This window comes from Dunckerocampus dactyliophorus, chromosome 19 (genome assembly GCF_027744805.1).
Source record: "Dunckerocampus dactyliophorus isolate RoL2022-P2 chromosome 19, RoL_Ddac_1.1, whole genome shotgun sequence".
NCBI classification, from domain to species: domain Eukaryota; kingdom Metazoa; phylum Chordata; class Actinopteri; order Syngnathiformes; family Syngnathidae; genus Dunckerocampus; species Dunckerocampus dactyliophorus.
The window spans coordinates 12,886,428-12,909,850 of NC_072837.1; the positions used below are offsets into that span (position 1 = coordinate 12,886,428).

At 40.5% G+C, this 23,423-nt stretch overlaps 2 protein-coding genes across 5 annotated transcripts in view; one reads left to right on the top strand and one right to left on the bottom strand.

The window, feature by feature from the left end:
* Positions 1-1,204: 1,204 nt before the first annotated feature.
* The window catches only part of mcm9 (minichromosome maintenance 9 homologous recombination repair factor), a 44,031-nt gene continuing 21,812 nt past the window's right edge, over positions 1,205-23,423 (top strand). Inside the window, exon 1 of one of the 2 annotated variants that reach the window (XM_054761519.1) lies at positions 1,205-1,405. The gene's annotated coding sequence lies outside the window, so the exon portion shown is untranslated. Of the gene's footprint in view, positions 1,406-18,327; positions 23,392-23,423 lie in introns of those variants that run through there. The other variant, XM_054761518.1, reaches the window with a different exon arrangement.
* hsf2 (heat shock transcription factor 2) lies at positions 2,571-22,890 on the bottom strand. Of its 3 annotated transcripts, XM_054761520.1 has the most exons (12): positions 22,480-22,890; positions 22,067-22,175; positions 19,806-19,933; positions 17,384-17,508; positions 14,709-14,784; positions 14,547-14,608; positions 14,375-14,453; positions 13,592-13,698; positions 9,129-9,383; positions 6,113-6,215; positions 4,911-4,977; positions 2,571-3,576 (listed from the first exon to the last, which is right to left on the bottom strand). In XM_054761520.1, the coding sequence occupies exons 1-12, from the start codon at positions 22,570-22,572 to the stop codon at positions 3,263-3,265; spliced, it is 1,518 nt and encodes a 505-aa protein (XP_054617495.1). In that variant the 5' UTR covers positions 22,573-22,890; the 3' UTR covers positions 2,571-3,262. The 3 variants fall into 3 exon arrangements, with proteins under 3 accessions (XP_054617495.1, XP_054617496.1, XP_054617497.1); XM_054761522.1 differs by lacking the exon at positions 6,113-6,215 and having other exon boundaries at positions 3,429-3,576; positions 22,480-22,887; XM_054761521.1 differs by lacking the exons at positions 4,911-4,977; positions 6,113-6,215 and having other exon boundaries at positions 3,368-3,576; positions 22,480-22,888.

Here is a 23,423-nt window from a genome sequence, read left to right on the forward strand (position 1 = left end):
ATATTTGTATCGAATTTTGACAAAGTAAAAAACAAATGCACACAGTTTGCTGGTTTAGATGGAGAACGAGAGAGAGAAAAAAACAAAATAAACAAAAAACCCAACACAAAACATTCTTCAGGACATTCATCATTCAACAAACTACAGAAGCAGAACAAAAGTATAAGACTTACAAAAATAAGCTGACAACTATCTTGAGGGTGTGTAAGAGGGAATATTCTAATCATGTACTTGATAAGAACAAAAATAACATGAGAGCAACTTGGGGCATCTTAAATATTGTTATAAAGAATAATATTAAGAAAGCAGATTACCTTCACCATTTCATGGTTGGAAACACCAACAGGAATGACATGAACACGGTAGTTGAAATGTTTAACCATTATTTTGTAAATATTGGACCAAAACTGGAAGAAGAAATTCCAAAACAAGACACAATTGATGAAGGGAATGATATTATTGATAGGAATCTTAATTCTGTTTCTCACTGTTGTAACCAAAAAGGAGATCACTGACATTGTTAACCATTTTAAGGCAAAAACATCAACTGATTGTCATGGAATCGAAATGGAAACAATTAAAAGGGTCATCAATGAGATTGTAGACCCGTTAACATATATCAGTAATTTATCATTTCAGACTGGAATATTTCCAAGCAAAATGAAAACAGCCAAGGTGGTTCCAATTTTTAAAAAAGGAGACAAACACCAATTTACAAATTATCGACCGGTCTCCTTGTTACCTAAATTTTAAAAAATTGTGGAGAAGCTATTTAATAATAGGTTGGACAAATTTATTAATAAGAATGAATTACTAGCAGCAGGTGGTGTATTAAAGCGATGCTTTGTTGGATGTGTTGGTTATTGTATTTACTCCTGCTACCAGTAGAGGGTGTTGTATACTCGTGAGAGTTGAAGCCAGTGCAACTCCACCTGGTCTCAGCATGTGTTTACGTGCCATTACGAGCATATTAGGAACCCACAGTAGACATTAGCCTGCTAAACAGAGAGCCACAACAGTCCTTATTGGCTAAGAGAGAATCCCCTGATTGTGTTCTGCGTCCTGATTGGCGGTAGACCATTGTCAATCAAAGGCCAGAACAGTCCTTAATGGCTAAGGGAGAACCCCCCCCCCCCGATTGTGTTCTGCGTCTTGATTGGCAGTAGACCCTTGTCAATCAATCTCCTCCTGTTGCTCAATAGCCGCGAGCAAACTAGTAAACTGTGTGAACTGCTTGCTAACCACCATTAAACAATAGAAGAATAAGCAGCTAACCGGCTAAATGAATCTTTGGTTCAAGGAGTAGGACGAGGACGACGACGGCAGGAGCGACATGTTTTAACAAGGATACAAAAACGCCACGGCAGAACGGCGCCAGGACGAAGCACAGCCAGAGTGAATACGGGTGAGTCACTTAATTTGTCCAACCCAGTAGATTGATCATTAAAATTCAAATGAAATTTGGCCTTTGAGTGTTTAAACGAGAGAAATGTGAGAAAATGTTAATGCCCGTCTGAGAAAAGTGTATAAAGGTTATTGTGAGGGGTTTTACAGCCTTAAAACATACAATAATTGTAAAGAAATAGTTAGCTACTTCGTCAGCCACACGCTGTCCCCAAAGTCTGGTATACATTTGTATACAATCCTATTTCACATGTTATAAATACATATTTGTAATTGTAATATGTATTACTTATGAAATAGAAGTTATTTTTGTTTTAGTACGTATGTAGTTGAGTGAAATGGTGCATAAATCCATATGAATAAATATTACATACTCTACATTGTCATATTACAATCATGTGCTTCAAAAACATAACGGTGAGGAGACGGACAATACATAATAGTAAATACACAATCATTTTCATCACAATACCTGCCTTGATTGACACACGTTTGTCATGCTGTACTATTCTTGGCCACTAGAGGGCAGATCTGCACAGGCTTTCCAGAGATATACACTAAGTGGAACCTTGGTTAGCCTCATTCATCCGTTCCAGAAGGTTTGACACTAACCGCATCCATTTTTCCAATAAGAATGAATGTGAATGTGAAACTCCAATCTGTTCCAGAAAACCAAAAATGTTAACACAAAAAAAACGTTTTTATAGTTTAACAATTCTAGTTTTACATGCCGAAAACGGTTCCAAATGCACGTAAATGATGAATGAAAGGGATAAATGAACATTTACGGTTACTTTTACCTTCATTGAAGACGTGATTGTTGATGTGACTGTCTCCGAAGACACAATGTGGCAGCGAGAGCAACCACCACCACCTTCCTGTCTTGACGCGTTTCTCACCTCAATACTGGAACCCAAAATGGAGCCAAAGAAAGTTGCAAGTGGCAGCATTTTGATAAAACAAAGGTGAGAAACACTATTGAATTCAAGAAAAACAGGGAGATGGTGTCCACACATCGTGTCTTTGGCAACAATCACATCTTCTAAATGGACTGGTGTCTCCAGTCTCTAGTGACTTTTGCAGAACAAGCCCCCCGGGGGGGTAAATACACTTTTTACATACGTAATATAGTAGACACATGATTCAAGCATCATTAGAAATGACACGATGCCAACACAAGCAGTAGTCACTATTTATTGAATGTACATTTTGCATATAAATGTAATGTACACTCACTTTACAACACAACCGGATCAACGCTAGAAAAGAAATTAATTTTGCAAGAACAAAACGAAACCATCTTTGCGATGAAGAAAAGAAATACAGTGTGTGTGTTATTTATTTCTATTTATATATTTATATATATTAGGTCAGCTTTATCCCAGACGTCAACGTTAGCAAGCAGACAGCTGATCAGGACCATCAGGAATGTTGCTAATGACAAATATTCATGTGGACGAAGGACAATGAAAAAGCAACACATGAAAGAATAAATACTGAGTCGAGTCCAGAAGTATTTACAGTCTCTTTAGGACGAGTGTCTCCTTTCTTTACTCGCCTTACTACAATTTGTATTTGACAAAACACAGCAGAGCCACAAACAGCATCCACATCAAAAACAAGGTGAAATAAAAAGAAATAAATAAAAGCACACATGGCAGGACATGTTTCCCTTTATAAACCGCAATGAGTTGCAACTCCAATTCCTCCGAGGGGTATGTATGGAAGTACTTAGTGTGAATTGTACTGTTGTGTTGCGATGATGTGTCAAGAAGCGATGCAAGGTTTTCTTCAAAATGCAGCGTATTTTGATAAAAGACAAAGTGCAGCAGGAGGGAAAATACGAGAGGTTCCCTGCTCACATGGCGTCCAGCTTTGGCGAGTGGCTTCCAGGTGGGTTGGGGCTGAGTTCACACAGGTAGAAAAGGGTCTCTTCGCTGGCCTCCGCCTCCGTCAGAGGTTCCAGGCGGATAAGGGAGCTGCGACCGAGCTGCTTGCATTCCACGCCGCCGTCCAGCAGGTCCGAGGGGGGTTCCGATCCAATGGAGGCGGTGGAGGTGGAGGGAAGCAGCTGTGTGCCACTCCCCCCGCCCAGGTCCACCTCTGCAGGGCTAATGCAGCCATCCAGGAAGGCCAGCAGGGGGCAGGAGGTGTACTGGATTAACTGCTTGTCTAATCAAATACAACAAAGGAAGTGTTAATACTGCACTGAAACCAATCTTTACGTCCACTCACTACTGCCCACATGATGGATTCAACTGCTCTTTTTGCACACAAGGTCAAAATATACAATGCACATCTTCAATGATTTTAAAAGGTGGGTGAAGCGCCTTGCCCTCGGGGTACGACGGCAGCGACTGGGTGGAGGGAGCGAGGATCAAACCGCCAGCCTTCCAGTTTCTGGACGACCTACTCTACCTCCTGGTCATCACTAAATGGTTGACTTCGGTCCGGATCCGGAACCAGTGATGGGCCTTTACGGACCCGTGACCAATTCAAGTGAATATAAAATAATAACGTATAATCCTGCCTGCGGACCATCGATTGTTTGTACAGTCAAATATTTTATTATTTGTGAAATTTGGCCCTGTTCTCTTTTAAATGCAGTTTTGGTGCTAAATTATTTTCTGTCATGCCCCCACTGGGGGACAGAAATCCCCCCCAATTTGAAATACAATTGAGAAACTACTGTACAGACTGAACTCAAAACTGAACCCAGCAGAATGCAACAAAATGGAGAGCAGTGAAGCATGCGGGCGTATTCCATCTGCAAGCTGACAAACAGACATGTTGGCAGGTCTGCACCTACCCTCTCATGCAAAAAAACAACTTTACAGTGTAGTACCCCTTCAGACATGTACCCCCTACTCCTGCACACTTGATAAACATCAACCTTTTTATCTTAATTCACTTGAAATATTCAACATAATTGGTTCATTCGTGTTACAGTAATACGGGTCAATGCTTGGCACATTTGGATCAAGTTGGACATGAGCACTGATAAATAGATAAACGATCATCCTACATATCTTTTATTCCAGTCTGATGTTGGCATCTCTTCGTGAGAATGGCTTGAACTTGAGCTTCACTTTTTTGGTCCCCTCATGACAGCTGTGGTTTAAGTCTGCATGTTCATTTCATACCAACTTGAAGGGGAAAGTTTAACACTCTTGATAAAGTAGGATCAGAAATACAAAAATACATACAACCAACGATAAAAGCCTCATTTTCGGGGGAATCTTCACTCCTAGTGACCGGTTTGGAGCGCTGCGCCGTGCGGGGATTGGAACCCCAACACACACGAAATCTTAATGTACAAAACGATCACCAAACTTGTTTGTTCTTCTAAAAGGCATACAGAGCAATGAACAACAAGTGTTACGCACTAATTGTTTTTCATTTTTATTCACGTATTCCCTATCACAAGTGGCGTACCCCACTTTGGGAACCTCGGCCGTAGACAAAGCGCATGCTACTGGACTGTGGGGGCACGTGTGAGCACTCGCCTGTGTTGTCTTCCAGCTGCCTGCAGCGGTTTAGTTGTGCTAGGCTTTCTTTTGACGCCACGCTCTCCTGAAAACAGACATTTCGGTTACATGACACACGAGAGCCACGTGTTAATGATAAACAAACAGTCCTAGCTGAAATTCTAAATGTTCAAAGTTCAAATATTCCAAAAAACATCAAAGGTTTTCCAGACTAAGGCACCGTAACATGATGCCTTCAATGTCCACATACTGTACGGTGCATCCGGAAAGTATTCACAGTAGTTTATGCTGCAGACGCATTCCAAAATGGAATAAATCCGTTTGTCTACACGCAGCAACCCACAATACATGTTTGGAAGTGTTAACGAATGTATTAATGATAAAAATGGAAGAAATCTCAGCAGCATTTGCTGCTCCATGACGCTGGAAATGGAGCCATCCTTGAGATGTTTCTACAGCTTGATTGGAGTCCACCTTGGTCATTTCAGTTGTTTGGATGTGATATGGAAAGAACACACCTGTCTGTGTAAGATCTACAGCTGACAGCGCATGTCACAACACAAAGCAAGGTTTTTAGAGCCTTTAGTTACGAAGCTCCTCTGTTATGGAACCATCTTGCTGACTCAATCCAGGGGGGCACACACCCTCTCTCTTCTTAAAATTAAATTCAAAACCCACCTTGTCCTGATACGCATCCCTGTTCATTGGACTAAGATAAAGACTCGTGCTCTACCATCTATCCCGCTACTCTACTTTTTCTAGACAGCCTCCCTGCTGAACCTGCGTTCCGTTCAAGGTTTGTTCCCCAGAGGGAGTTTTTTCTTGCCTCCGTTGCAAAGTGCAACGTTGCAACGTTGGTTTCTCGTTTAATTTTTCAGGCGCATGATGATAGACCTACCTCGTGTGTAATGTGCCTTGAGATAACTTTTGCTGGGATTCGGCGCTATACAAATAAAATTGAATTGAATTGAATTGAAAAGGAGCGTCTTCAGAACACCTCCAAAGTGGACCAGCTGTGGAACATTCTATGGAGGAACGCTGGAAATGCTGCCAAAGGTGCATCAACAAAGTCTCTGATTACGCCTGCATTGTCATTTATTTTTTCTATTGAAAAAAAACATTTGCAAACATGTAAAAAACACAACATTTTTGATGTTCTGTGAATACTTTCTGGGTGTACTGTATGTACTAAGCTTCGTGTAAATGTAATTTCATTTTACCTCTAAGGTATCAATATCGACGCCCAATTGCTTCCCATAAAGCATGGCCTGAAAATCCTCCAGACTGCAGTCAATGCTGTCCAGATAGTCCATCAGCTCCATCCTGACAATACATACAACACATCACTATTTGTTAGCTAGCGCTGTCTATCTATAGACGGATATCTAGCTAGGCGTGAGATCAGAAGGGTATGCCCACAGTAAAAATAAACTTGCTTGCGGACAGACATGCACGCACACATGCACACACATGACCCATCTTCTGTACAATGCTGACAATGAAAAGTTGATCTCACAGCAACCGAACACTGACAGTTAGAGGAACCTTGGTTAGCGTCTTAAGCCATTCCAGAATGTTTGGCTCTAACCGAAATGTACTCTGACCAAATCCATTTTCCCCGTAAGAAATAGTGTAAAACCAACTATTCTGTTCCAGAAAGCCAGACATGTTAACACAAAACACATTTTTATAGTTTTACATGCAGACAACGATTCTAATACAAATGATGAACGAAAGGGATAAGTCAACATTTAAGATGACTTTCAACTTCATAGAAGACGTGATGTGGCTGTCCCCAAAGACACGATGTGGCAGCGAGACACCACCTTCCAGAGTTATTTTTTGAATTTAATCGCGTTTCTCATCAACACTGGAACCCAAAATGGAGCCAAAGATAGTTGCGAGTGGCAGCATTTTGAGAAACACTATTGAATTCAAGAAATAACTCATAGCAAAACACCAAGGTGGTGTCCGTGTTGATCTCGATGCCACATAATGGCTTTGGCAACAATCACTTCGTCAATGAAAGCAAAAGTAAGCGTAAATGTTCATTTACCCCTTGTATTCATCATTGATAAGTATAGAAGTATTTTATGCATGTAAAACTATAAAAACATGTTTAGTGTTAACATTTTTGAGAGTCAACTGCTGATGACGTCACAGATGGGCGATTATCATTTGAGACTGGAAAATTTCCTAACAAAATGAAAATACCTGAAGTGGATCCAATTTTCAAAAATGGAGACAAACATCAATTTACAAATTACCGACCAGTTTCCTTATGACCCCAATTTTCTAAAATTATCGAGAAGCTATTTAATAACAGGTTGGACAAATTTATTAACAACAACGAATTACTGTCAGGTAGTCAATACGGATACAGAGATAACATTTCAACTTCTATGGCACTGATCAAAATCACAGAGGAAATTACTACTGCTATAGACCACAGAAAGTGTGCAGTTGCAGTATTTATTGATCTTACAAAAGCCTTCGATACAATTAATCATAATATTTTAAAAACAAAATTAGAAAGGTATGGAATCAGAGGATTCGTTTTGAATTTGGTTAAAAGTTACCTAGCAAACACAAAGCAATTTGTAAAGCTAGGAGAATACACATCTGCGAGTTTAAATATTACGTGTGGAGTACCCCAGGGGTCAATGTTAGGACCAAAACTGTTCAATTTGTATAACGCCATTTGTAAAGTGACAAAGGACTTAAAGTTGGTATTATTTACGGATGATACCACTGCCTTTTGTTCTGGGGAAAGCACACAAGAACAAATTAAAAAGGCCAAGGATGAAATGGTCACATTAAAGTCATGGTTTGATAGAAACAGATTATCCCTCAACTTACTTTAAGTAAAACTAAAATAATGCTATTTGGAAATAGCAGAATAGCAGTACGATCAAATACAAATAGACGGAGTGGATATTGAAAGAAAATACATTTCTGGGGATCATAATAGAGGAAAAATTGAGTTGGAAATCTCTTATCAAAAATATACAACAAAAACCAAACCAAACATAGATTGCCATTTATCAGCAAGCTACGTTAACAAGGACCTTTGTGATAAAAATACATTAAGAACATATTTGACCCACTATTAAAAACGACAAGACATGTGACATATTGTAAGCGTCGCAAAATGTACACAAAACAAGGCAAAATTTTGGCGGAAATTTTCAACGCTAACTCTCCAACCAAAGTTTCCACCGTACTTCCTATGAGATGTTATGATCTTCAATCATCTTCTACACAATGAATGAAGGTGGTTCTGAAGGGGATTCCAGCCCGTGACGTGCAAGCTTAACCTTATCCATGTCAAATTGGACGGTACTTGACATTGTTGAAGCAATGGAGGCTTGAACTACTTCACAGCACAGCACACAGCAATGGGCTGCTGTAGAAATCAAAACAGAGGGTACAGCAGATCCCCGCTACTTGCAGGGGTTACGTCCAACACTCCCAGCGAATGGCAAAAAAATCTTGAATGCCACATCCACAAAAAGCCCTAAATGTGCCTACAATATGCCTCTGATACTTACTAAACATGTTTTAAATTCTGTTCACCACATAAAAAAGGCATACAGGAACAGTACTGTATAAAACATGCAGTTACACAACATCACACCTTGCCAAAGCATCTTCATGTTACAAAATGTTGAGAGAATTGACTTGTGAGACAGCACCTTCTGATGGAGTCATAGCTGCACCACCTGCCGATAGCACCATCACCACGTTCTATTTAAGATACCATTAAAAAATCCAACCAATTTACAACTTAAAGCAGAGAAAATAAATCCACGCATATATAGAGATCTACTGTAAACAGGACCAGAGCCGTGTGGTGCAGGCATTTTGGATGAAAAGGTTTGTAAATATTGTAATATCATCAACTTACAACACAGACTGGTGGAGAGTCTAAAGAATAAGGTTGCCGAGGCTGTTGAACACGTCAATACAACCTCATGGCCTCACGTTTGGTACGCAAGAGGAGGCGTTTTCAAGATGGTCATATTTCTCAACGACAATCAGACATGCATGCTTTTGAGTAGGATCAGCTCACTTGTTGTTGTTCTGACAAAACAATATTCAATTGCAGCAAAGCAAATATTTGAATAAATTCATGTAAAACAACGAATAATGAATTCATAATGATCAGTGAATTCCTTGCAATGCCCACCCTGTATGTATATATGTCAATAATACAGCATGCCACTGTCAACTTACTTGCCCAGCAGGTTGATGTTCTGTGAAATAGCGCCATTCTCCTTCAATATGGAGTCCATCATCTTGACGGGGTCTTCTAGGCACAGGCCTGAAGGTTTATTGAGCTGAAGGGCGCTGCTGGTTGCTCTGCTGCTGTCCAACATGCTGTTTCTCGGCTCCTCCGCTTGCTCAGCCTCTTCTGTGGACGTGTTATCCTCTGCCTCAACAGCCAGCATGGGGCAGGGGTCCACATCCACTTCCACTATTTCCACATCCCTGAGAAAATGTCAAACAGCATGTTAGTTGTCTAATGTGCATAAGTGGCCATGATGCATGATGCATGTGCGTGTTATTGTAATGGATGCTGTAGGAGAGAGGAATTACTTTGCAGGAGACAAAAAGTGACACAAATTTGAAAGAAATGTGTTCAGGCAGAGAAAGTAATCCAGACATATGCCGGGATCTACTGTAAACAGGAATAGAGCAGTGTGGTGCAAGCATTTGGGATGAAAATATACACTGCTCAAAAAAATTAAAGAAACACTTCAAAAACACCATCAGATCTAAACTGGGGGAAAAATGATCTTGAATATCTTTCCTGATAATAAGTGGGTGATGTATTAGTAACAAAATGATGCCACATAATTTGATAGAAATGAAAATGAGCACCCTATAGAGGGGGGAAATCAAAGACACCCCAAAAATAAAAGTGAAAAAATGACGCAGCACACTGGTCCATTTTGCCAAAATGTCATTGTAGCAACTCAAAATGATTCTCAGTAGTTTGTGTGGCCCCCACGTGCTTGTACGCATGCCTGACAACGTCGGGGCATGCTCCTAATGAGACTACGGATGGTGTCCTGGGGGATCTCCTCCCAGATCTGGACCAGGGCATCACTGCGGTACCTGGACGCATGGAGGAGATTCCAGGAGAGCCAGACAGGGCCGTAGAAGGTCCTTCAACCCTCAACAGGATCGGTATCGGCTCCTTTGTGCAAGGAGGAACAGGATGAGCACTGCCAGAGCCCTACAAAATGACCTCCAGCAGGCCACTGGTGTGAATGTTTCTGACCAAACAATCAGAAACAGGCTCCATGAGGGTGGCCTGAGGGCCCGACATCCTGTAGTGGGCCCGACGTCCTGTAGTGGGCCCTGTGCTCACTGCCCAGCACCGTAGAGCTCGATTGGCATTTGCCATAGACCACCAGAATTGGCAACTACACCACTGGTGCCCTGTGCTTTTCACTGATGAGAGCAAGTTCAACCTGAGCGCATGTGACAGACGTGAAAGGGTCTGGAGATGCCGTGGAGAACGTTATGCTGCCTGCAACATCATTCAGCATGACCGGTTTGGTGGTGGGTCAGTGATGGTCTGGGGAGGCATATCCCTGGAAGGACGCACAGACCTCTACAGGTTAGATAATGGCACCCTGACTGCTATTAGGTATCGGGATGAAATTCTTGGACCTATTGTCAGAACCTACGCTGGTGCAGTGGGACCTGGGTTCCTCCTGGTCCACAACAATGCCCGACCTCATGTGGTTAGTGTATGCAGGTAGTTCCTGGAGGATGAAGGAATTGATACCATTGACTGGCCCCCACGTTCACCTGACCTAAACCCAATAGAACACCTCTGGGACATTATGTTTAGGTCCATCCGGCGCCTCCAGGTTGCTCCTCAGACTGTCCAGGAGCTCATTGATGCCCTGGTCCAGATCTGGGAGAAGATCCCCCAGGACACCATCCGTAGTCTCATTAGGAGCATGCCCCGACGTTGTCAGGCATGCGTACAAGCACGTGGGGGCCACACAAACTACTGAGAATCATCTTGAGTTGCTACAATGACATTTTAGCAAAATGGACCAGTCTGCTGCATCATTTTTTCACTTTCATTTTTGGGGTGTCTTTGATTTCCCCCCTCTATAGGGTGATCATTTTCATTTCTATCAAATTATTTGGCATCATTTTGTTACTAATACATCACCCACTTATTATCAGGAAAGATATTCAAGATCATTTTTCCCCCAGTTTAGATCTCATGTGTTTTCCAAGTGTTCCTTTAATTTTTTTGAGCAGTGTATATATATATTTTTATATGTCACAAACAAGACAGAGCCGCCTGTGAGTGCTTTTTGAAAAAGTATCTACTGTAGAGGGGTCTGCATACTTGCTAAAAATAATGATAAAGTTTCTAAGTTGGCAACACTGATCCCTCCTGCTACGTCTTCTTACTCTCTGGCAAACCACGGGTCTTATCTATAAAGCATGCAAAAAAGGGACAAAATGTTGCGTACGGCGTTTGCGTGTGTTGTATGAAAACACAACCCGATGTGAGAAAGTGCACACCAGCACACCAACATTGTAGCTTTTTAGAGACATGGCAAAAGGCGACACGCATGTTAAGTGAAGTCATATGTTTAAGCCAATAAAGGTTCATCAAACATTGCATTAACTATTTAGTTGTTTTACTGACTTAAAAACGTGTGTGGAAAGCATTGCTATCATACATGACACTGACGTATTGTAACAATATAATTTTTCAATCAATCCTAATATCCTATATTGTATGTGCTTATCAACATATGAATGGTGACTTTAGCAATCCTAACGTGTCATAAACACCATTACACACCAGTATATCCATATCCTGACAAATAGACATTAAAAAATTATTATGTACAGTGTATTTGACAATCATTTATTTGATAATCATGAATTATAATAAACATCAAGTTATTAAATAATTATATGTGTTTAAGTTTACAAGATGAAGAGCCAACAATTTATTCATTCATTTTCTGTGCCGCTTAATCCTCATCAGGGTCGTGGGTGTATGCTGGAGCCTATCCCAGCTGACTTTTGGGCGAGAGGCAGGGTACAAGCCGGAAGTGTTTTGTGTGTGTTCAGAATGTTTGTTGACGGCTAAGACGAGCTGGGTGCAAGAATAAACGTGCCTCTCATCCTTATGTCACTCAGAACTTGCACGACATCAGCGGGCATTGCAAAATGCTCGCTTACATGAACAAGCGGTAAAACACAACACGGTGTAAACACATCACACAGCCTGAGGCACACATATACGCACTAGCATGCACTGCTAAACTAAGGTAACCCAGCTAGCGTCATTCGGTTTCAAAAGTTTTTTCGCCAACTTTCGCGGATGTTTCAGGTCGTCATTTCGACATGTTTAGTTCGGGAGGGGGCAGGTTAGTGTTTGCGATGAGATTCTGCCACGATTGAGCGGTCCGCTGGGAAAATACATAGCCCTTTAAGCGCCAAAGTCACTAAATTGCGACAAGCAACATTGCTGTATTTAACAAGCCATTTCTGCAAATATGGTGCCGCATGTAATTAATACTTTGCACCAGGAGATGGCGGGCATGTGTAACTTCAATCTGAGCAACATTTGTGGGTGTGTTTCTATGCAAAGCTTCGGAGGTTATACAGAGACTTTGAACCACCATGTGCGTGCGGCAGCGAGTCCGCTCGCCATGACAGTCCACACGCAGCAGATACTTGAGCTGATGCTTTGCTTCACTGTGTTCAGGGTGGCAGGAGGGGACGTGGTGGATTGTCAAAACACAGCTAGCTAGCTAGCTAGACACTTTACAGTATATCTATCTATGTATTAATAGCGGTTGAGGCAGTAGTGGTGTCCAAGATCCCACTGTAAATGACGACGATGATGTCTGGGTTTGCCTGAGAGTATCACAGGTGGATCAGACATTTTGAGGAGCTGGTATCATGGAGACAGGGATCTGACAAGTTCTTAGCCTGGTGATGTCATAATATGAAAATTAGATGAGTACATTTACACCCATCACAGACTTTGGGTCATACTGATGATTTTTCAAATGTACAGTATGCGTTTATCTCTGTCCATTTTCAAGTACAACCTTTTGAAATAGTAATGTCAAAACTGAAAAAAACTCTGGCGCACAAGCGTTCCTTCTCCTGACGAGGACAGCATCTCATTCTCATATTATGTCAATTTCTGTGAGATTCCGTGTTTAACAGTAGATACACTTTTTATTGGCTAATTCTGCTATTGCGTTAACATGGAAATCATAGGGCCTATTTGTGACGGTCCACCACAAATTAATGTAATGTATGGTAATGTATGTACTGTATGTATGGTAATGTATCTATGTATGTATGTATGGTAAACACTGACTTGACTACTCCAATTCCAACTTGGAAAAGGAATCTGAATGGAAAAGAGACTAAAAATTCTTAAATTAAAAAAATTCAAGTAAAAAAAAAAAAAAAAATTTAAACAAACTAAAAACTATATTTAAAAATAAAACATAATACATCAAACCAAGGGGGGAATGAATGGAAAAGAGACAATAGCAAGCATGTCCAGCCAAGTAGTACATTGTGATACATTGATCCTCACAAAGTCAGCAGTCTGAACCACAGCACTCAAATGGCACATCAAAAATGTATACGATTATCTTCAAATAGTCACGTTTATGACTCACCCAGGCTCGTTGGTTCTGGGGGACCAGTCTGTGACCTCGGCTTCGTTCTCTGTCAGGTCACAGATGATGACATCGTCTTTCACACTATTCAGGCTGCTGACAGGTGACTGAAAAGGACACACAGTCAGGAACTTGAACACCTCAAGCTTATTGCTCACTTTTTCTGTACAGCTCACTCATCAAACACACAAGTTTGCACTATTTCATACCATGTCATCATTATTACTCTTTCTCAAGTGCTACTTGTTAGAGGTTGTTGGTGCTGGTGCTTCTGTACTTATGGTCATCAAATATTTAACCCCAATTACACCAAAACAGTAGGCTTGTCACAATGATCAATAAATCACAAATTTAATTTTTGTTTAATGTATTATTTATTATTATTATTTATTATTATTATTTATCTTATTTAAAAGGCCTTAAAATTCCAATTAAAATGTAAAATACTCTTGAGAAATTAAAGTTTATTGCTTTTGATACAATGTACTCGCATTATTATGCCATATAAATAATGAAAAAATTGTCTCAAAATGGTGTCAATAATATCGATTATCGACAATAATTTGTAGGACTATCGTCCAGCAAAAACTGTTAACATGACAGGCCTAGTAAACAGTGATAAAATATTTACAGTACCAGTTTTAGGCACACTTAGAGACCTACTGAGCTTTGCAACACGGTGGTATGATATGTTTGCTATTGACACTACCCAGCAACCACCAAGAAGTTGCAATTAAATAATTATTTAAAAAATATGTCCTCTCCAATGTGCTTGTTACTGACCTGCTCCACACACACGCTGTCATCATAGATCTCATGAATATATTTGGGCTTCTTTCCGTTGCTGTTCATGAGAATTGGCCTGCCAAAGACATAATGACGTGTCAGCTCTTACAGCATACTGTATATACAGTACATACATAACTAGTCCAGGTACACATGGATCAACACTCACCTTTTGCGTTTCAAATTCAAGATGTGGTTGTTCTGTACCAACGTGACGATGAAATGTATCAGCTGAAAAACAAAAGGGAGGAGTGTTACAAACATCCGCCATCAGGTGTGTCACCCAACAAAGTACAGAGTAGAGGTAGTAGAGGTATACTTCCAAACTGACCTTCTTGATAAGTTGTTGCTGGTGGGCATGCTTCTGTCTCAAATCAGAGATCTCTGTCCACAGCGCTTCATTCTCCCTAAAGCATACGATGAGTTATTTACATTTCTAAGGAATGTGGACTGGATGCTTCATGTACTGCCAAGTTCCTCAAGTACAGTATCAAGAAAAACAAGCGTGGCTATGCCACAACAAAAATGCTAGCCAGACTGAAATACTTTTAATAAAATGCAAGCGTAGCAATACACAAAAAAAACCATCAGTGTTTCCCCCGACAGCACCCGCATCCTGCCAAGAAGTTCAAGTTCATTTTTATTTTACTTTTTATATAGCGCCAGGTTATAATAATGTAAGAATAACTTTCATATAGAACAGGTCTATACATTAGTTTATTAAACTAACTAAAAATAGTGGAACCTTGGTTAAGCATCATGAATCCGTTTCATCAGGCCGGACTCCAACCTCCAACTTTAGTGTTTCTCACCTCAAGTCTTGATCACGGCTGCAAAATAAGAGCCAAACAATGTTTCACGTGGCAGCGTGTTGATAAAAAAGGTGAGAAACACTATTGAGCTCAAGAAATGACTCATAACAAAACACCAAGGTGGTGTCTGTCCATGCTGATCTCGCTGCCTCTTAGCCATCTTTGGCAACAATCACAGCTTTAATTAAGGCAAAAGTAACCTTACATGTTAATTTATCTCTTTCTATCCATCATGTATTTATGCATTTACAATTGTTTTCTGCATGTAAAACTATCATTGTAAAATTATAAAAAGGTGTTTTGTGTTAACATTTTTGAAACTTGTGGCATAACTGTGTTAGTTAGCAAATAACTACAAAGTCAAAAGCTGATGACATCATAGACAGGCGACAGAGCTGACTTCTGGGGTAATGTGTGTCAAATTCCGCCACTTAACGCTATTGCCAATGCGTATAACAAGGAAACCTGTGGTAAATGTAGTAAATCTTGGGAAATGTGCATTCCTTTTAAAGGAATCTTTCACGTGAGTATGATGTTTTCAGCAAATAATGCTATACAGTAATCCCTCCTTTATGGCGATTAATTGGTTCCAGACCCGACGGCGATAAGTGAATTTCCATGAAGTAGGATTCCTTATTCATAAATGATATATTTTCGTAGTTACAGCATAGAAAACCTTTGCATTTGCTTCCTCATTGTTTGGGAGAGAGTGTGGATCTGACCAGATGGACCATGTTCATATTTTTTGGTCATGCCCAGGTATTGTTGACTTTTGGAAGAAGGTCATAAAATTAATATATTCATTGAGTCACATGACCCGACGAGGAGGATGCACGCTGGGCAGACAGCTCCGCGTCGATCTGCTACTTACTAGATTTTAAAGTACATACCAGTGCCAAAAGTTTTTGAAGACGCGGCAAAATTGATATTAAAAACAGCATCAAGTCATGTCTAAAACTTCGAAGACACCGAGATATTTGCGCTCATATGTCATGGAGACTGCTGAAGCGGCTTGGAATCAAAGCAAAGGCGATACACCTGCTGTCATAGCGGAGCAACAATCACAAAATATAGGACGTGATATAATCTGAATTTCTGCCGCTTTGTCCAATATTTCAGAAGAAATGGAAAGGAATAGATGAAACTACGCGCATTACGGCTTCAACGGAGACAAAATTAACGGTGATGATGACCAGATCAAAAGAAGCTGAGACATGGTTGCAAGTATTGGAATCTGATGAGCGAGAGCATCAAGCTAATCCTCCGGTTACAGAAGAATATATCACGCTGTTATGGGCCAACTGTTTGTGTTGTGGCAAGAGTTGTGCAGCCAGCACGCAGCTTCATACATTCCTCGTATTGGAGTTTGTGCCACGTTTTAAGGTGGTAAAAAAGATATTTTTAATGCTCAGAATTCTAAGTACCTCCGAATTACTGAGCTAGTATTGGGGCCACATTCTGACTAATTCTTCCGTCGCAGGCGCTGTCGCTTCGACTGAGCCGCCGGGCTTGTGCTCCCTCCTCCCTGCTCTTGCATGCACGGAGGTGGGCGGGCCAGGAGCTCACACACAGTGCAGAGAGATGAGGGAGACACAGCACAAATACAGTCTATATCGATATGGTTGTTTTTGATATCTTGCTTAAACACCTGCACCACCTGAACCATGATGTAGTCAATATGTATTCTTTACACTGTATTTTTTACTTGCGTATCTTGCTTGCTGCTGTAACAAGTGCATTTCCCCGCTGTGGGATAAATAAAGTACAAATACAATACAAAAAGTAAATGTCCATATATTAATAATATCGATATATCACCCTGCCCTAGACTGCTGTCTCAGTCTTCTGAATTCTACGATACACCAGGGCAGTGCCTAATCCAATCAGCAACAGACCTGTTATCATAGTTCAGAATAAGTAGATGGATCGCACATGTTGGAGCGACGACATTCTTGAAAGGACACGTCTTCATTTCCACGTTATGGATTATTTTGGTGTCTCTCTATAATGCGAGTTTGTGAAATGTAACTGTGGAGGAGTGATTCGGTTCATGTGCACACTTGCTGTGATCGCATCAACTACAGTCAGCTACGTCGGCTGCGTGTGTGCACCGTGTTTGTGACCCCTCCCATAGCTGTAAATTGAGGAGAAACAGTAAACATCATGTGTTTGACTTCCCGGAGGCTCCACCAACCTCTTCAGTGCTGCCAGCCTGACATCAATGTTCTCCTGCTTGCTGTGAACACTCTGAACAGTAGCCAAGATCTTCGACAGGTCTCCTTGTCGGATCTTATTCTCCTCGGGCCGAGTGTTAGAGACCTGGAAGAGAGAATTTGTGGGGTAAAAACAAACAGAACATCTTTATTTCATCACTAAAACCTCATAAATGGCTGTTCCATACAAAACTTGAGAAAAAAAGTCAAACACAAGAGGTCCCTTTCGATGCAGTGTTTCCCCTGGGTTTGCAGCTTTGGGGGGGGCCAGAGTTGATTTAACAATGATACAAACACGTGCACAGCATAGCCACCCCTCTACAGTTATATTTGGAGCATGTATGTGAACACTAACGTGCACAAATGTACATGCACGACTGTATTGCCAACGCTCCTCCACAGTTAAGTTTCACAAACGTTCATCATAGAAAGCATCTCCAAAGTCGGAATAAAGACTCATATATTGGTAAGGGAAACTCTGATGTTTTGTGAGTATCTTTCTGTTGGTCTACCATCTGTGGTATTTCATTAAAAGCAATTCACTATAGTAATCCCTCGCAGCTTCACTATAGCGTTTTTTCAAAAATCATAATTAATAAATCATGCTGTTTTGTGGTTAAATACAGCCTATTATTACCATAAATTGTATAAGCCGTACCCACTAAATTTTGAGGAAAAAACAGATTTGTTCATATATAAGTCACACCGGTGTATAAGCCGCACGTGTCCACATCATAAAATGACATTGTGGTACGCAAGAGCTCTTTATTTGACAGGAGCCCTGAAAAAACTCAAAATGAGCTTGTCAGCCCATTGGAAATTGCAGGAGGTCCTTACTCAATATAACAGTCTGACTCATGGTTTCATCTTACGAACATTAAACTCATCACACAACAACTTAACACTCAAAAGGTACCTAGGGAATATACTTTACATGTACCAATACAAGTTTAAAATAATAAAGAGCAGCTATTTTAACATCTACCATAATGCATCACTGCCAGAAGAGCCGTTCATCAGGGGTCTCAAACTCACCGCTCGCGGGCCATTTGTGGACCCCCAAATCGTACCTTGAGGCCTGTGACTGGACATCAAAGAGTAGTGTAACTGCCGCCCGCAGCATCAGGGCAAGCTCAGTGTTACTTACAGGAGCAAGTAAACACCAACAGTGGTGTTATCACATGGGTGTATTGTGAATTGTAATTGAGTTTGAGACCCCTGATCTACATAGTGTAAATGGATGGCGCTGCAATGTTGCCTCTGTCCACCAGATGGAACCATAGGAGCCCAGAGGGAGGCTGATGTCACTGCAGCGCCACAATGAATGTGTCGCTCAGACGCAATGCCTTATGGGAAAACTTTAAAATGTTGTTTATTTATTTTAAACTTGTATTGGTACTTGTTTGTATATTTCTGAGGTATACTTTTGAAGTGTTAAGTTGCTGTTTTATGAATTTAGTGTTCTCAGTAAGATAACACTGTGAGTCAGACTGTTCTGTTGTTATACTGTTATGTATAATGACCTCCCGCAATTTCCAATGGGTTGACACGCTTGTTGTGAGCGCACTGATGGCTTGTGATTGGCTCCTGCCAAACAAAGAGCTACCGTTTCCTCACTGACTTGCAATTTTGCCATAGATTAGCCGCACCGCTGTATAAGGGTTCAAATCTTAAGTAAAAAGTAGTGGCTTATCAGTGGAATTTACGGTAGTCAAAAAATACACATATTCGAGCAAATTTTATTAATTTGTTGCTAGCATAAAACTGGCTAAATGAAGTAAAATACAAATATAAGGCATTCAGAAGACGCATTCAAATACGTTGTGATGATATGTGGTATTCTACACTTGGTTACTAGGTGTCAGTAATGTTACTGTAATACTGGGTGAGACACACAAGCACCAAACCTCATCACCAGAATAGGCTTTTATTGCAGGTTTGAATGATCTCACAACAGGCACAATAATTCCTAACACGGGCTATTGTTGTGGCCGTAACCCACACCAAGCTTAAACCTAAAGTCTGAAACCCCAATGTCACGTCCTTTCCACACACCAGTACGAGTCTTTAAATCATTTATGTCCTAAATGTCTTATTTACTCTTATTAGGTCTTCTATATTGGGTAATAGTAGTGTAATGGTGACTATATTATTTAATTTCCAGAGGGCTCTAATAATGTTAAATGTGTATTTCGGAGGTGGTTAACGGGTTTTCTATGCTCCAACTATAAAAATATTCCATGTATAAATAAGGAATCCTACTTTGCGGAAATTCACTTATCACTGTCGGGTCTGGCACCAATTAACCACTTTAAACAAAGGATTACTGAGTCATGAGTCAAAGTGAATGACAAGACACATATTGAGTCATTGAATAAAACAATCATGGACTGTGAACGTCACCTTCCTCTTGATGTTCTCCAGCAGGTCATCCTGTCCTTGTTGGAAAAAAGCATGCTGAAACTCCACAGGGCCATCTCTCTCCTGCTTGACAACGCCTTGGTCAGGGTGCATCACTTTACGGAATCCATCTGCATGAATTAGGATGTGTACAATCAATGACAGGTCTTGTCATGACAAACACAGTTTACATTGTAGCTGTAAAGACAATGCTGTACAATGTAGATTGTGTACAGGAAGTATTCACAGCACTTCACTTTTTACACATTTTCTTGTGTTACAGCTAGCTGCCACTTCATAATCGCTTTCTTAAATCGATTAATGTGAAGCTTGTTGTTTTGATTAATGGAGTTAATTAATGGGTTAGGCACTAGACAGAACAAATCAATATTAACCAAACAAACAGTTAGTGGTTTGTAGGGCTGTCTTCCACTAAGAATTTTCATAGTCGATTGTGGCGACAGAGACAAATAAACAAATCTCATTTGTGACTTTTTCCACCTAAAAGAATGACTCAGTTAAACAAATAAACATGGTAGGTGAGCAAGAACCTTAATTTATTTTGTGACACAGAAAGCAAGACGAACAAAACCGGAACACGGTCCATGTCGGCACACATCAAAAAAGTGTACATAGAATAGGAACAACATGGCTTGAAACAACAACTTGCCAAAACTCTCAGTCAGCAGCCTCATTTCTTGGATTTAAATTCGCTGTTGGCATATAAAATGACGTTGGCGTATCAGCCTTACCTGTTTTAAATGATACAACATATTGGTTGTTGTAATATTTAAGAAGCTGCTAACACAAGTTGCACTTTACTTTCTTGGCCTCATCTTTATTCTTTTCAAGTATTCAAGTCTTTTTAGTAGCCATTATGAGCCAATAAGTCTGTCAGTGTTGACGGTCGTCCTAGCGCTCACCTCAGCTCCTTTGGATTGTGAAACTGCAGCAGGTAATTTTATTAATGCACATGAGGCTGATTTGGTATCATGTATAACAAAAACAAAGACATTCTATGTAAAGATATATGCTCAGCAGCAGCCGTGGTCACCCCCATGTAGTCAGAATGCTACAATCTTCATCACAACATTTTTGTATGATTTGACGGTGAGATTGATAGTTGAATCAGATAGGGGTGCAACAATACCTTGAATAATTCGATTACCTTGATTACAATATTATCATCAAGGGTTTTTTTTCTGCCTCAAGGAATTGCTTATGTTACCAACGCCCTTACGTCACCCACGCAGGGGGCGAAGAGGCGAGAGAACGCGACAAGGTAACGAACGAGAAAAAAAAACAATGTACAGAGTGAACCCTTGAGGTGACTGACAAGGAAAACAGACACACATGCACATGGTAATATCTGGAGTACAGGAAAATTTGTTGAGATCATTTTATCTTGTGATTAATTTATTTACTTCTTATTGCGAGACATTTTTTTGCTGAGCTGGAACATAAGAAAATGTGTAAAAAGTGAATACTTTCCAGATACACTGCATGTTGATAGGAATACAAGTCCAAGTAAAAAGAGAAACATGTTTACACTGCCTCAAAATATGAAATTTGATTCCATTGTACAGTGGAATCTATACATTCAAAACACCCAATTTTCCAACCATTTCTGAAAAGCTGCAGCTCTAAAATTGCACTAAACTTTGGGGTTTATACAAGAATCGTCCTATATGATGTCACGTGTGACTTCACCTCGTTAAACAGTTGAACTACAGCTTTAACTGCATGTTTTCGCTTCCTACAATGTATTTGGATCTGTGATGTTGCTTGAGTGATGTCACAGACGGGTTGCCACATAAATGTGCTACACATCTGTCCAGGCTGCTTAGTACAAGATAGCTAAAACAACACTGAAAGGAATGTACACAAAGTCATCTGTGCTCAGTCTTTCTAATATGTCATTTTTGTCTCTACATGGTCATTTTTGTCTCTACATGTGTCGCATCTGGAGGAGAGACTACAATAATTTAATAACATCTTTATTTTGACTTTGTGGATTATTTCTCTAGCTTTCTATTAAGAACGTTGTGAAATGTAACAGCGGAGGAGTGAGTGCTATACAGTCGGCTATGTTGGGTGTTTGTGTGTATGCGTGCGTGTATATGTGAACCCCGCACACCCAAAGCTCTAAACCAGGGGTGTCCAAAATGCGGCCCAAGGGCCATTCGTGTGTGTGTGTATATATATATATATATATATATATATATATATCCTTCAGAGTGCATGTAAGACAAGTGAAGGCTTACACATGTTGAGCTGCCTGATGAAGCTGGCCATGTTGTTGTGCTTGAAGAACTTGGGGAGAATCTCCTTGGCAAAGCGCTGCTCATCCAGCACCAGGAAACTATTGCCCTCCTGAAAAGCAAAGCAGATGCAGCATGATTATACTGATATCAATTATTACGTCCAAATGTCACCAGGAATAAGTGCTTTTGGACTGGATATCCTTACGAGCGACTGTGATAGCTTAATATCCAAGTTTAGATCAAACCAGATGGGATTTATGCTGGAACAATTTTACAAAACATGTGAGCGTGTTACTGAAGGACTCAAGGCAAGTAGCGATGGCTAAGTTGACGCAAGGCTAATCAGCGTCACGGATGGCTTTTTTGTGTTAGCTTCTCTAGCATGCAAATGCTATGTGCACATTTAGCTTTACCTGACTCCAACAGATAAGTTCATTGGTGTCCGCATCTTCCACCAGCGTCCACAGCTTGGTGAGGAAACCTGGGACGTTCGAGTTGTGTTTCATCTCAAAAACACAAGGACATTAACAAAGAATCAGCGACGTTTCCTCTACTTTCGACTGCTAATGGTTGCACCAATGTGTCTCGTGTTGTGGATACTCATACAACATCCGGTTGCAGTGGTTGCCGCTGATTGGCCAAACACCTGTTTTACGTAACGCCCTTCACTCACGTGGGGTTCCTCACATGCGAACAAAGTTTTAGTTGTCGTGATAAACACGTGCCTTTCCACCTTTTTGTTCTTATTTCCAATTTTGCAATGGCCGTTGTGTAAGCTGTTTAGGTTCCCAATGTTGAGATTCAAAATGCATTCATGTCTGTTTCGTCCAAAAAATTATATTTGTGAAAAATAGTTTTAATCTGAAAACCTACTGCAGTTGTTTCCTGTACTTTGGGATAATTTGTCCCCGATCCTTACGCAGGTGGTGCGTGTATTGTCTTAGTCACTTCTGGTCAGTTTGATCAATAGCAAATATCGAAGGACATTGTGTTCTAAAAGTAAATGGTACACACAATATATCCGTGCTTTCTACGTTGAAGGAGTTGAGTTGTGCGAGGAAGGGCTGCCTGTGAGAACAAAATGGGTCACATTGTTTGTTCTGAGTTACCGCGGAACTTACCGCGGAACTCAAGGGTGCGTCTGACGTTTCCACAAAAAAGTTAGTTTGTGCAACGCTATTGTGTGTGTCTAATTACAATTAGACTACTAGTTTCATCACAAGCGACACAATTAGGCCTAAATTAAGACCCAAAGTGATGCAGGGGCAGCTAAAAAAGTAGATTTTTCGATGTTGAAGAGGACGTCTTCTACGAGACACAGAAAGGTGAGTAATAGTATAATATACTCTAATACTAA

Bases quoted from the DNA above. Each gene is read 5' to 3' on its own strand.
- hsf2 (XM_054761520.1), bottom strand. From the start codon at position 22,572: ATGAAACACAACTCGAACGTCCCAGGTTTCCTCACCAAGCTGTGGACG. The intron at 22,176-22,479 runs GTAAAGCTAAAT...TTTGCTTTTCAG, and splicing joins AACTTATCTGTTGGAGTCAG to GAGGGCAATAGTTTCCTGGT. The intron at 9,384-13,591 runs GTGAGTCATAAA...ACATTTTCTCAG, and splicing joins CCCAGAACCAACGAGCCTGG to GGATGTGGAAATAGTGGAAG.